General features: G+C 40.5%; 1 protein-coding gene across 3 annotated transcripts in view; it reads left to right on the top strand.

Annotated features, from left to right (window-relative positions):
- unc79 (UNC-79 domain-containing protein) overlaps nt 1-12,609 on the top strand; it is a 68,794-nt gene extending 56,185 nt beyond the window's left edge. For all 3 annotated transcript variants that reach the window (XM_089728595.1, XM_089728594.1, XM_089728593.1), the window contains 8 exons: nt 384-596; nt 1,361-1,589; nt 2,817-2,989; nt 3,440-3,621; nt 7,137-7,278; nt 7,688-7,906; nt 9,348-9,470; nt 10,306-12,609. In XM_089728595.1, coding sequence (XP_089584721.1) covers nt 384-596; nt 1,361-1,589; nt 2,817-2,989; nt 3,440-3,621; nt 7,137-7,278; nt 7,688-7,906; nt 9,348-9,470; nt 10,306-10,473 — 1,449 coding nt within the window. In that variant the 3' untranslated portion in view covers nt 10,474-12,609. The remainder of the gene's footprint in view (nt 1-383; nt 597-1,360; nt 1,590-2,816; nt 2,990-3,439; nt 3,622-7,136; nt 7,279-7,687; nt 7,907-9,347; nt 9,471-10,305) is intronic.
- Nucleotides 12,610-15,410: the final 2,801 nt, after the last annotated feature.

Here is a 15,410-nt window from a genome sequence, read left to right as displayed (position 1 = left end):
TAAGTTCTAAGGTCTTCGTATGCCCTACCCTTTAAACCGAAACGCATTACTGCTTCACGGCAGAAAAGTGCGGGGTGGTGGTACCTAGCTGTGCGGACTCTCAAGAGGTCCGCAAATTATAATTTTGCGGGTTTGATTTTTATTACCCCATGCTACTCCTTCACCGTGTAAGTCGATCGTGAACATTTGTTAAGTACGTATTTCATTAGAAAAATTGGTACCCGCCTGCGGGATGCGAACACCGGTGCATCGCTAGTTACGAATGCACCGGACGTCTTATCCATCAGGCCACGACGACTTCATAAGGCCATGCCGACTTCATAAGGCCACGCCGACTTCATAAGGCCACGCCGACTTCATAAGGCCACGCCGACGTGTTGCAGCAAATGTGTACGCTGGCGGGCAACATGGCGATGTATCTGGAGTGCCTGGCCCCCGAGGCGCTGGGCCCGGCGGCCGCGTGCGCTGCGCTGCTGCAGCAGATGGAGGTGTTGCTGCGTGGCGTGCTGCTAGTGCTGCCACAGCTGGATGATGTACTGCCTCTGCTGCGGGCCGCCACGGCCGCGCTCAGGGTGCCTAACGCTCACCAACACAAGGTTACTGCATTCACTCGGTGGCGGGTAGCCATCATACAACGCAAGATATTTGACAGATGCCTGAATCTCGCTTACGACATTTTCAAGATAAGCTTGCATATATACAAGTTCCGAACAACAACATTCGGACCGTCGGTCTACCGAGCAAATATTACCCGCTCGGTGGAAGAACTTCCCTTTGTCGTTTAAGCCTCCCAAACTGGTGACCCCGACGTGATTTGAACACGCAACCTTCTTTAAGCCTCCCAAAACTCTTTACTGGTAGTAGGAGGCCACGGATGGGTGCCAGGAGCGCGGGGCGTCCTCCAACCAGGTGGACCGACGACTTAGTGCGCACGGTGGGAAGTCGTTGGATGCGGAAGGCAGAGGACCGCATTCTGTGGAAGGCCTATGTCCAGCAGTGGGCAGATAAAGGCTGATGATGATGATGACGATGATGATGATGATGATGATGATGGTAGGACCTTTTTACTGGTGGTAGGACCTCTTGTGAGCCCGCACGGGTAGGTACCACCACCCCGCCTATTTCTACCGTGAAGCAGTAATGCGTTTCGGTTTGAAGGGTGGAGCAACCGTTGTAACTATACTGAGACCATCTGTACCAACTAATTTTAACATTTTAATGAAAAAAAGTTTTAGTTTTGAACGAAAATGTGATGAATGTATGAGTATGTATGTTCAACAATCATACATCATTGAGTGATATATGTATATTGGTTAAAAACAGCGGATGGGTAATTTATCTGAAGTAATTTTGAATGCAGAGTATACTGGAACCGATCTCTAAAATCCTGAGCTACGGCATCCAGAATTTCGTGATGAAGCTGTCCGTGATATCCGAGCTGAGCATGGTCTGCATGCGGGTGTTCAGCCGCGACCGGGACCGCCTGCTGGTCTGCCGGGTGCTGGTCTACGAGCTGGTGCAGGCGCTGCGGACCAAGACCACGGTGCCTGACGACAACCTCTTCATACTCATACAATTTGTTCTACAAGGTAAATCTAACTATACTGAGACCTTAGAACTTATGCCTCAAGGTGGGTGGCGCGTTTACGTTGTAGATGTCTATGGGCTCGAGTAACCACTTAAGACCAGGGCTAGGCGCTCGGTGCCTGTGTTCTGTGAGCTCGACCACTCAACTAAGCAATAAAAATAAAAACATCCTTCATAAAGTGACAAGCAAATGAGGATACATTCGTTCATTTGGTCCACAGTTAGTCTACATTTTTTTTGTTTTTTTTATTGCCCTTTCTAGGCAGACGAGCATATGGCCCACCTGATGGTGAGTGGTTACCGTCGTCCATGGACTTCAGCAATTTCAGGGGCAGAGCCAAGACGCTGCCTACCGCTTTTATTGATTTAACATTAAAATGCATTGAATAATTAATATTCGGAGAAACCACATTGTTAACACCATCGTCAGACATCGTAGGGGCGAATAGGGTGATCGAACTAAGGGAAATATTGAGTACACCAATCACGTTTGTTGTCTTAGAACTATTTAGAAATCTTCTCTTGACGTTATCAACCGAAAACGAATGACAGTTCTTAGGACGGAGGCACCGCTCTTCAAGAAGGCTGGTTGGTAAGTGTGATGGCGTCTTCGCGCCTCCATTGGCTAGGCTCTGTCGTAGCACGAAGTTGGCCGAGTTCCGACGATACCGCGATCGTGCTGCCATCTCTCGGGAATCGTGCTGCGTTTCGTTTAGCTACCAAACAAATGACCGTCTCCGACAAAAAATAATAATTATTGGTTACATGGGAGGACGAGCTCACAGCTCACCTGGTGTTAAGTGGTTACTGGAGCCCATAGATATCTACAACGTAAATGCACCACCCATCTTGAGATATAAGTTCTAAAGTCTCAATTATAGTTACAACGGCTGCCCCACCCTTTAATCCGAAACGCATTATTACTTTACGGCAGAAATAGGCAGGGCGGTGGTACCTACCCGTGCAGATTTGTGAGTCCTACCACCAGTAATTACACAAATTACAATTTTGCGGCTTTGATTTTTATACTACGATATTATTCCTTCACCGTGGAAGTCAATGGTGAACATTTGTTGAGTACGTATTTCATTAGAAAAATTGGTACCCGCCTGCGGGATTCGAGCACCGGTGCATCGCTCGACACAAATGCACCGGACCTCTTATCCTTTAGGCCACGACGACTTCAAAAAATCTAATGATTAATGTATAGTCTTTCTTGCGTTGGTCAGGTCACGGCTGCAGTCTGTTGCTCCCCCCGCAGTTGAGCGCGAACTGCGGGGGTGCGGCAGGGGGTGGCGGAGAGGCCCGCGACCTCGGCGGGGGGGCGGTGGAGTGCATGCGGCCACACCTACCCGACATGATCGAGCTCCTGCAGGACCCGCACCTCCTCAACAAGATCAAGGTCAATTTCTACCGCCCATTTTTGCCGTGAAGCAGTAATGCGTTTCGGTTTGAAGGGTGGGGCAGCCGTTGTAACTATACTGAGACCTTAGAATATAACGTCATATAATAAAAACTTAATAATGCTTGTACTAAAAGAAGTTCATCGTTGTATCAGAGTTTTTTGATCTTTTTTACTGCTTAAATGTGTGGACGAACTCACAGCCCACCTGGTGTTGAGTAGTTACGGGAGCCCATAGACATCTACAACGTAAATGCGCCACCCACCTTGAGATATAAGTTCTAAGGTCTCAAGTATAGTTACAGCGGCTGCCCCACCCTTCAAACCGAAACCCATTACTGTTTCACGGCCGAAATAGGCGGGGTGTTGGTACTTACCCGTGCGGACTCACAAGAGGTCCTACCACCAGTAAACCACCTGCTTATTATCAGTCAATGTGGTCTTCCTCAGGGCTCCGTGTCGAAGTCGATCGTGAACCGGAACGTGATCTGCCTGAACGAGGATACGCTGGGCAGCATCGTGAAGGGCGGCATCGCTCAGTACGCGGCCGCCGAGCTGGCGCTGGAGCACGCGCGCCGCCAGCCGCCCCCCCCGCGACACCTCACCCCCTGGCTCTCCGCCGCCCCCCCGGGGTGCGTCCACACACTCACTCATTCCTAGCTATGTAGTTCACTGACCAAACAGGAAACTCGCGTCTCATCTTTAAATCATAAACAATAATAATACTAAAAAAATGTTTACATAATAATTTTGACTCAATAGTAATAATATACTGACCACGAAATTGGTACGCTTACAGCTTATTGGAGTGCAACGCTAAATATTTCTGCTTCAATTGAAATATATTTGCGAGTATAAAGTAATGTCGAATGCTATCAAACAAGATACATTTGTACCACTGAAGTAGGAAACCTATGGAAATGAAACGTCAACAAAAAATTCGTGCCACTGTGACGTCATCTGGCCACAAAACATGGCGGTTTTAGTGCTGTACAAAAGATTTCAATGTTATCAGGTTTTATCGATAAACGTTCTTGGCTCATTTTATTTTAAATATTGTTGAGTATTATTTATTTGTAGAATTTATACTTTAATGGGAAGTAAGTAGGTATATTGTTATGTGCAAATATGATATGATTTAGATGTGTGAAATCTAAGACAAGTTCGTCCTTCGAATTTGCCAAGTAAACGATATGATGATTTTTAAAAGTTGCTACACTGATTTTATAAAGTTGTCGTTTGTCGCAAAACATAAAGATATGGCGTAGTACAGTGCCATCTGCCCATTTCTAGCATGCTAAATGTTATCGTATTTTGAGTACGTGCTTTTCTTAGACTATTACAATCTATTTTAATTGTTTTGCTGATTCTAAAGTCCGTAACACACTACCGCAGCGCACCTCAAGGAAGGTGCGCCGCACCATTTGAATCACTTTCACTTGAGAGTGATTCAAATTGTAAATTTATTAAGGGACCGCGTGAAAAAAAAACACCTACAGAACATTTATTCATTAATTACAAACGTCATTCCTTGTGACTTCCTCTCTAAAATCACTTAATTATTAAATATTTAACGAATTTACAATAGTGTTTTACTCACTGCGGAATAAAACTATTTTATATAAATAGTTCCGAAGAGATTTTGTCGGTAGCCTTTTTCCCGAAATATCTAAACAGAATGTCTAAATGTGTTTTGATGACATATTTTAAAGAGGTATTTATGTTGAGTGTCATGATCAATAGATTCCGACCGAAAAATGGTGTCCGATTTTTCGGATGAGGGCTCCTTAATGAATTTAAATATATATAGATAATACTTTTGGGGCATCGACTTTCTTGAGATCCTATAAAATACGTTTTAATTATTTTTTTTGTATGTTTTAAGCATGATAATATATGAAATTTTATATAAGCAATCATATTAAATCGATATCAAAGTCAATAAATAATGTACAACCCAAAACAGACGGCCGAACTGACGTGACAATGACATTTGGTGCGCTCAACATGGCGGATTTTCGGCCTCATTAGACGGAGACGGAGTTATTTACGTATATTCATTTTTCATTTTATGTACGCACTGAAATACTGTTATATTGTTTTCCTGCGAGTTAAAGTGCTGAGTAAGAACGAGATAGATATATGTTTATGTGTGTGCCTTTAAAATGGGTGCTATTTTTAAAAGCAATTGTACGTATAGAACAATATGTCGTGTCCCTACTATATAGGTCTATGATTTGTACTGAGATGCTATTGACAAGTAGGAATGTCAATAGTATCGAAATAAGGTTTACGCTCCTCTGAAATGACTGCGCCTGCTATTTGTCCGAGCAAACAATAGTTCATCACCGACATTTTTTTATCAGGAGTCTGATAAAAATCAGATTCCTCATAAAAATGAGGAATCTGATTTCATAATATGTCCAAATAACCATTAAACTTTAAAAAAAAGGTTAAACAAAAAGGTTTTATGTACTTAATGTACGCTTGTAACTAGGTTACTTTTTCTACGTACGCACAATAACTGCTTATTGTCTCAAATACGACTTCGATAAGCCATTGTGCTTACTGCTGTGCATGTAAGCGAGCCGCTGCGATACTAGTATGTTTCTTTTTATATGTTATGTACATTTAGGAAATTCTGATACAGAGTGAAGAAAATACAAGCCTTTCATACCCGATCCTGTAGACAGATCCTGTAAACAGTCGACGTCGCCCTAAACACGTCATTACGGATCCTCCCGATCCATTAACGGTGCTTTTAGGTACCACAAGCACCGGTCACCGTCCTTGACGAACCCGTCGCTTGGGTTCGGGTTCGACCAGTAAATTAACCCATAGACATAGCCCACTGGGTTTCTCGCCGGATCTTCTCAGTGGGTCGCGTTTCCGATCCGTTGGTAGATTCTGCGAAGCACGGCTCTTGTAAGGGTCAGTGTTAGCAGCACTCCCGGTTTGAGCCGCGTGAGCTCACCTACACGTTAGGGTGAACCTGAAATAGGAAATAGTCTCTCAAGGCTATCAGCTTAGCTAGGAAAAAAACAAGCGTTTGTTTAATTACATATATTAGATTACAATCAAAATGGCACTTAACAGTGTGATGGGATAATGATAAAAAAAAATCAACAACTTTGAAATTTTGCATTAACTATATTTAGAAAACACATCTATATTTAGATTAGCAATCAAACTGCCATTTACCAAGGCTTTCAAGAGTAGCTATAATTCATCGAAATTATTACCTACCTAAATAATGTTTAAAAAATGATATTTTATTCACGCTCCTAAAAATGCCAATGACCGCAGGTAGCATTAAATTTTGAGTTTTAAAAATACATAAGGATCATAAAATCTACAACGAATTTGAGTAAAGTTGATGACACCCCTAGAAATACTAAATAATAATATATTTTAAGGAGTTATTATTTGTGTTTATGAAGTAAGTGATGTTTATAATTATAAATAAAATTCGCGTGTGACGGTGCTTATTACTAAACTCCTCCGAAATGGCTCAACCGATTCTCGTGAAGTTTTGTGTGCCTATCGCGTAGCTCTGAGAATCGTTCAACATTTATTTTTCCTACCCATAAATGTTTAGGGCGGTCCACTCAAAAAAAATAATTTCTGGAAATAATGTATATGGCAAAACAACGTTGGCCGGGTCAGCTAGTATTTTATAATAATGTTACGCCGGTAAGAGTAACGCCATCTATCGTCGAATAGTCGAACGAATATCGAAGGATCTAGTAGCACCTAGAACGCTCGAGAAGTACAACGCCATCTATTGTCAGATAGCGGAAACTACTACTAGAGATGTGTGGAATATTATCGATAATTCTAGGGATGAGGTATTGGCTATGAAAGTGTTGTAGAGATGGCACACAGTCAGTAATCGGAACTATTCGAAGCAAAACAGCGAACGAATCACCTGAAACGAAGCGGAACAAGCGCATTGAGAGTTTTAAAGTGTTTGTAGAGTGTTTGTCAAGTGTTTAAGTGTTCTAAGAGTTGAATACAGTGATAACTGGTAATTCGGTAGAATTTTATTTATCCTGAACCCCAGCGCGTAGGAATAATAAAAAATTCTGAACCTAAAATTGTACCTAGTGATTAATTGTATTCAGACAAATCTAATTGTCACGTTCAGTTCCCGCGACGTGTGCGAGTGCGTGTCCCGGGTGAGGCTGGTGTCGTGGCTGCTCGCCGGCGCGCTAAGCAACAGTCGGTCGCAGCCGCTGCAGGTCACCATACCGTGCGACGCCACCTGCCATCTCACTGACCACATCCAGGTAACCATTACTGGCGGTAGGACCTCTTGTGAGGTACCACCACCCCGCCTATTTCGGCCGTGAAGCAGTTATGCGTTTTGGTTTGAAGGGTGGGGCAGCCGTTGTAGCTATACTGAGACCTTAGAACCTATATCTCAAGGTGGGTCCAGTAACTACTTAACACCAGGTCGGCTGTGAGCTCGTCCACCCATCTAAGCAATAAAAAAAAAATAGACCTTAGAACTTATATCTCAAAGTGGGTGACGCATTTACGCTGTAGATGTCTATGAGCTCCGGTAACCACCTAACACCAGGTGGGTTGTGAGCTCGTCCACCCATTTATGCAATAAAAAAAAACTGTCCTGGTGAAACTGGAAAGTCCTCCAGGCCACCAGTATCCTTCAATCCTAAAAAAAATCTTCCGGTGCAGACTATTCTGTCCTGGTACGCGGAGTCGTCCCGCGTAGAGCCGCGTGAGTCCCGTGCGGAGTCTCGCGGCGGGCCCCGGTTGAGCGCGCTGTGTCAGGCGCTGTGTCTGTGCCAGCTGTGGACGCTCTATCTAGAGCAGCTGGGCGCTGCCGACGCGCTACTCGACTTCTGGTGTAAACTTCTGCCGGCATTGTTGCACCTCGCTCATTCTTCGAAGCTGGTCAGTACCACTGATACCCTTCCTAATACTGTTTTTTTTTCATGTAATAACTACATTTTCTCTTTAGTGTTGTTATTGATATTTTCTATCTATTTATATATATAAAAATGAATTGCTGTTCGTTAGTCTCGGTAAAACTCGAGAACGGCTAGACCGATTTGGCTAATTTTGAAAAAGTCCAGAGAAAGTTTAAAAGGTAAATAAATATGAAATTGCCCGGAATTAAATAAAAATAACAATTTTGTTTTTCCTTTGATGTGTCCCCCGTCGGACGGATTCCTTTTGTTTGTTTTAAGTTTATTTTATACAAAAGTTTAGGTTTTTTATTTATCGATTGAGGCAATACGAAGTCTGCCGGGTCAGCTAATTTCAAATAAAAATTCAAGAAACCATTTAATGACATAAAACTTCCTAAACAAAGAGACGTAATTGGTTTGTAAAGCAGACGAGAAAATCGAACTATGTACTTATTTTATATTTGACTAGAGTTACGAAAAAAAAGTATGAAATCATACAGCATCATATCGCACATACGGTGTGATAACGTCACTTAGGCAAATTATGTGATTTTTCAGGAGAAATGATGGAAAATTCAACATCTTATTATATATAGTTCTTATATATTTCTGCTAGACTAAAGAAATAAAAACGATAATATTTAAACTAAAACTTTAAACTTCAGTAAAATCAGTAAATCAGTAAAAGCTAACATCTCACTGATAACTATTAAAAAATATATTTTCTCATACTCAGTTCAGTTTTAACAAAAAATGCATAGTGAATTTGTAGCATCGTATGTATAAACTTAATTAAAACTAATTTACCGATTTAACAATTCAATTTCGCTTTTATTATTTTCAGTAGGCTTAATGATAACCGTAAATTATTCAGCAGGTCGGAAAAAGTAAAATGAAAATGATAAACGTCTGATTAAAACGTAAAACTGATTTTATATTTAAAATCTAAAATAGTCATTTATTATTCTTCTTCTCAGTCGTACACTCCTGGCGGAGTGGTCGTGGTTACGTTTGTCTTAATGTTTGGTTGCGGCTTTTGAGAGACTTCTCCATCTTTCTCTATTTGTGGCGGTACGCGTACATTCAGTAAGGGAACACTTCGTAGATAACTTAACCAAGTCTGTCCACCTTGTGGATGATGGGCCGCGAGAGCGTTGACCGTCTGTCTACTCTTCCTTGAACCACTAAACGTTCCAATGAGCTTTCATTACGAATGATATGTCCAAACATATTAAGGATTCGCAATTGCACAATCGACGAAAGCCTTTGTTTGATTTGGAGCTCTTTGAGGATGGATACATTAGTGCAGTGAGCAGTCCATTTTACCCTCAGCAAGCGTCTCCAGCACCACATCTCAAGGGCATTTATTATTGGCTATGGTAAAATTGCCTAAATTAGCGAAATAGACGAAGGGTATGTTACAGTTGGCAGAAGCGGTGAATCTACATTTCCTGGGGCTTCTCGAATCTCTATTAGAATGTAATTCGACGGTCCTCACCAAGCTGCTGCCGCTGTGGACTCCTGTGCTCCACTCGCCGCTCTTCAATGTAAGTTAAGTCTTCTAAACATGCAACAAATCTACCAATACGAAACAGATAGTACGAATAAATAAGGCCGTCAGCGCAAAAGTGGCTTAGCCCACAATTCCACACTTTTTTTGAAGTGAAAACTTCTTTAGAATCGTTGTGATTTCAAACCGGATGCAACGGAAAAAACGACAGGTAAGAGACACAAATACAAAAATGTGTAGGATGAAGCCAGCAAAGAATGAGACAGAAATATACATACTATTTAATACAGCGCCATCTGTGAGATTTTTTAATACTAACGTGTGTATGAAAGCTCTTGTGGTTAATTTTAATTTAGGATTATACGTGAAATTAAAATATCAATTCACAGAGGGCGCTACCTTACAATGATTTACTAATGACAAAATTTTACATATACTTAAGACGTTTAGGATAATTGTATTTTAATTTTGGAAGGTTTCACTTCTACCACGTGTGAATTGCACACATGTATTTATTTATTTTTACAAACACTTTAGAAACAATTTCATATATGTTCCATAAAAAGCAGTTTTTTTTTTATTGCTTAGGTTGGTGGACGAGCTCACAGCCCACCTGGTATTAAGTGGTTACTGGAGCCCATAGACATCTACAACGTAAATGCGCCACCCACCTTGAGATATCAGTTCTACGGTCTCAAGTATAGTTACAACGGCTGCCCCACCCTTCAAACCGAAACGCATTACTGCTTCACGGCCGAAATAGGCAGGGTGGTGGTACCTACTCGCGCGGACTCACAAGAGGTCCTACCACTAGTAATAGAATGCTAGGTCTTGCGTGTATCCATTGTAATAAGTTTGTACTGTGACGTCAGATGTCCCGGCACGTGGCTCAGCGCGTGGAGGCGTGCCGCGAGTCTGTGGGCGCGGGGGGAGCGCGGGGACTGGGGGGAGGGGACGCACGACAACAACGCAGCCTCCATCGACTCTTGGCTAAAATGGCACAACTAGAACTGCAACCGCATTCCTTTTATTTCATTTAAAAAAAATCATTATGTTAAGCTTCATTAGTATGTTAAACATAATACATATCGACGCTTGAAAGGCAAACGTGACTAAGCGACAATGCGTGAACTTTACAGTAGACTAATTTAAAGTTGAAACACCTGAAAAAAAATATATTTTAACGAATCTAGCTGTAGGATTGAAATGAATTTAATAGAACTAGAAATATATTTTTTTTGCGCATCGAATATGGTTATTGCCTATCATTTATGTACAAAGCAGTTATTGTCGCTTAGTCACGTTTGCCTTTCAAGCATCGATATATAATTCTAGCATTATACTGGGTGTTAGGAGACCGCTTCTGAAAACGAAGACAGACTATAGTACTAACTAACTAACTGAGACCTTTAATGATGGGACGGAAAAATCGATCCAGCATCGATAGCATTATTTACTCTCCATCATGTTAGTACAGCTGAATGAAACGATAATTTTATAAAAAATACATTACTAGACTTAAAAATAAAACCAGCAATGAAACACAAAGTCAAGAACAGTTAATCCTCGGATCAACGAACGCCCGGGCGCGGCGTTTTTTTACACGCACATCGACGCGGCCGCGGCGCGGCGCTGGTACCGCGCTCTCCAAAATTTACAATTTTGTGGGTACAAAATTTTCATTTTCGGAAGCGGTCTCATAACACCCAGTATAGTGCTACTAATAGAAACCATTCCCAAAACAAAGACAGCGTTGGTCATTAAGAAAATTCACATACGAAAAACATATTTTACGAGTGCGTTTTGTATTGCATTTAAAGGTCAACGGACGCGCGAGTTCTAGTCTTAGAGAAACGCAGATTGATTCTGTGAGCTGTTTTTGAGTTACATTACTGGTTCATGGAATATGAAGTAACTAGTGCGATTTGTCTTGGTTTACGTTACAGAACTTTGGTTTGGGGGATGCGTTTATAGCACCTTGTCGGTAGGTCTATCTACATAATATTAAATGTCCGTTTTTTTATTTCTATTTGTACCCAACAACAGTTAACTGTAACTACACTGTTTTTTTTAAATAGAATAAAATGTGCAACTGTTTTTAATGTTATAATTCTTGTAAATTAAGATTAAAAAAATGTATAATACAATTTTTATTGTCGCCATTAGCTTACGGTTTGATTGGTTTTAAACTTCTACGTTTCCATCGCCACGAATATATTTTCTCTACACATACGAACATGCCTATATATATATATACAAACGCACAATAAACAATCCTTTTGTTTAGATAATTTAGACAGACCATACATCTGTTTGCTAAGACGATTTTTTTATTGGATAGATTAACGAACTAACGGCTCACTTGGTGTGTACCTTGAAATGTGAGTTCTAAGTCTCAGTTTTTACAGTACAACAGCTGTCTCACTCTTCAAATCGAAACGCATTACTGCTTCATGGTAGATTTAGGCAGAGTACCTACCCGCGCGGACTCACAAGACGCCTTGCCACCAGTATGCTATTTATAACTTCGTGTTTACATTATATTTTCTTCGATTTTCCCGAACCGCAGACATACCCAAAACTACTTTTATGGAATAGTCTTTCTAATATACATAGTTATACTATTTATAGTTTTTGTGGTCACGGTCAGTTGTTTATAAAACTATAAGAGTGTCTGTTGAATTCTGTGTTTAATTTATTTAGTTATTTACCAGATAGTAAGTATATAAACTAATTATTTCTAGAGCTCCAATCGTATAAGCATTTACAAAACAATTAAGTTTTATTAGGGCTTGTAATTATTGATTACGTAGTTTCTGGTAATGGATATCCGACTATATGATTCTAATGCCGACACAATAATAGTGCGGTATTTTTTCTGTTTTCGCGACTGGTAGATATGTGCACAACAATAGTTGTAAAATGAATTATGTCAATGTGAGATTACATTTTAACGTGTAAGAAGAATAGTTAAACCATAATTATTTTTTAATTTGAAAATTGGAAACACATTAGTAAGAAATACGACATGTTTTATTGACACAGCTTGTGTAAAAAGGGCCACAACAGTAGTGTAATTAATAGCAGATTTAGTTGTAGTTACTGTAAATGTATGAAGCCAAATAATTGTGCCAAACATTGCTAGATTGTGACGTAATAAACGAATTGTCAATGTATTTCTAAATGTTTTATTGTCATGTAAAGGTCGCATGTGCAACGTGTTAGATATCATCGCAATGGGAAATATTCTTTGTCAAATGTTAAAAGGATATATTATTCGATTTTGAAATCCAATAGGTCGTAAATATTAATGGGCGCAGTCTCTCTTTCATTGTGTTGCTATGTATATGTTTTCTTTTGTTTCTGTAGATGGGCAGACAAGCTGACGACCTATCTTGTTTTAGGTAGGGCCTCTAGACATTACGATCCGTCCAGAAACATAAGGTTGGGGTCTCAAATTTATTATAAAATGGTGTCTCATCACCAGAAACGCCAGAAACATGCCGGTGGTGGTATTTACGCGTATTTTCGTAGGAAAATTGATACGTACTGAATGTAAGTTTCAGAAAATCCTTTATTATAATTTGACAAATATCCATCGCTACCAGACTGTATAATTTTGTTTTTGTTTCTAAGAGAGAAGCATCAGGTTTCTAACTTAGCTACTTCTGAATGTATTTATTACTAATTTACATCAATATTCCACTTTTAGTAACAATTATTGTTAAGTAAAAAGGTTAAGTGAAAAACGCATATTTTCGCCAATAGACTTATGACATAAAAAATACACTCATTTATTGGGAGCGATGGATTGATGTTGAAAAAATTTAGTATTCCTTTAGCTCATTCAGCGACTCTCATATGTCACTGAACCCACCAATACCAGCATCATAAGGATGTTAGATATGACCGCTTTTACACCAAAAATATAATTAGAGTAAAATAGTTTTTAACATTGTATATCGAGATTTGAAAGGTTCTTTGTTTTTAGTGATAGCTTTGCAAGTCTACAGGAGAGCTTTTTTAAGATAAAATTTTTTGAAAAAATATCTTTACACAAAACTTCTTCGGCTATTTCAATGGGGTAAACTTAATTGAAGTTCAATTAAAAACATCGAATTGTCGATACCGATACTAATACTTACTGGTGGTAGGACCTCTTGTGGGTGCGCACGGGTAGGTACCACCGCCCTGCCTATTTCTGCCGTGAAGCAGTAATGCGTTTCATTTTAAATGGTGGGGCAGCCGTTGTAACTATACTAAGACCTTAGAACTTATAAGGTGGGTGGCGCATTTACGTTGTAGATGTCTATGGGCTCCAATAACCAATTAACACCAGTTGGCCTGTGAGCTCGTCCACCCGTTTAAGCAATAAAATAAAAAATCCGCTGGTTTTAACCAATATATACGACTCAAAGATGTGTGATTACCTTATGACCTGTGACCTGCGACCTTAGAAATTATATATCTGAACACCGGTACCGGCTCAGCGGTAGGCAGCGGCTTGGCTCTGCCCTTGGCATTTCTGAAGTCCATGGGCGACGGTAACCACTCACCATCAGGCGGGCCGTGTGCTCGTCTGCCTACAAGGGCAATAAAAAAAAAAACAGGTGGGCTGTGAGCTCGTCCACCCATCTAAGCAATAAAGAAAACCGCCCCTTTACAAAGATATATGTAGCGTTTTAGGCGAAATGCCGCTTAAACCAAATAGCCTTTGATTCGATCTGATTACGGGACGTCAGTTGATCCATCAATGAAAGTCAGACCTACTTTCTGTCCGTATGTCTGTGTATTGAATGAAGTAACCGAAAAACAATTACAAAAGCTTTAATTACTGCCCACCCACGCAACTGTCCTATTGATGGGGGAACGCTAACCTTTTGATCTTGGAGGCTGCTTGTTTCGATTTGAAAACAATGATTATAAACAGTCTTGTGCGTACGTTATTTTAAAGTGCCCGCGGACATCAACAACTTAACGCGAACTATCAGTTACAGTATGTAACTATAGGTACATGTTTACCAGATAATTCACATATAATAATTGAATTGAAACATGTCTTTAGAGGTTTAGGGTTAAGTACAATTTTTTAGATTTTTGAGTTTTGATATTGAATGAAGGTGTTATGTGCCTATAAATCATATTAGACCTTAAAACTCCGGGGTTAAAGGCCATTTTTAGAAAGTAACAAAAGTTTGTTGCCCGTTTTCTCAAAATTAACAAATTGTATCATAATATCCTCTTCATCCACTCATGTCTTCAATTATAAATAGTGCTTTATTATATCTAATGTTTGAAGCCCAGTAAAGGCGTGTCTGATAACGCAAATTGTGAGGTTCCGAAGGCGTTACGATCATTTACAATATTGTAATAAAAATAGGGATCGTGTAACCTTAATACAGTTTTCAAGGGAAGTTTATTCAGTCAAGAATATGTTGAAAATGATATGGAATTCCTACAATTTTTTTTATTGTTTAGTTGCGTGAACAAGCCCACGGCCCACCTGGTGTTAAGTGGTCACCGAAGCCCATAGACACGTACAAGGTAAATGCCGGGACACACCTAAGAAAATAATATGAGTTCTAATGTCTTCGTTTTTAAAGTACATTTACGTTTTTAAGGTACACAACCTACCAGTGCGCACTCAAGAAGTCCTAACACCAAATAATCGTTGGTAACATTTCTTTTTCCTACCTATTCTAGTAACCTCGCGAGGTAGTAGGTGAGCTCGCGGGGCCCAAACCTGACGTTGTTACTAACACGAAAACTAGCAAGAGCCGTGCTTCGCAGAATCTACCACCGGATCGGAAATGCGACCCACTGAGAAGATCCGGCGAGAAACTCAGTGGGCTGTGTCTGTGGACTAATTTACTCGCCGAGCCCTTCGTCGCAAGCGACGGGTTCGACGAGAACGATGACCGCTGCTTGGGGTATCTAAAAGCACCGTTAGTGGGTGGGGAGGATCCGAAATGACGTG

Source organism: Bombyx mandarina, chromosome 07 (genome assembly GCF_030267445.1).
Source record: "Bombyx mandarina strain Sakado chromosome 07, ASM3026744v2".
NCBI lineage: Eukaryota > Metazoa > Arthropoda > Insecta > Lepidoptera > Bombycidae > Bombyx > Bombyx mandarina.
This window is presented reverse-complemented; position numbering and strand designations above follow the sequence as displayed.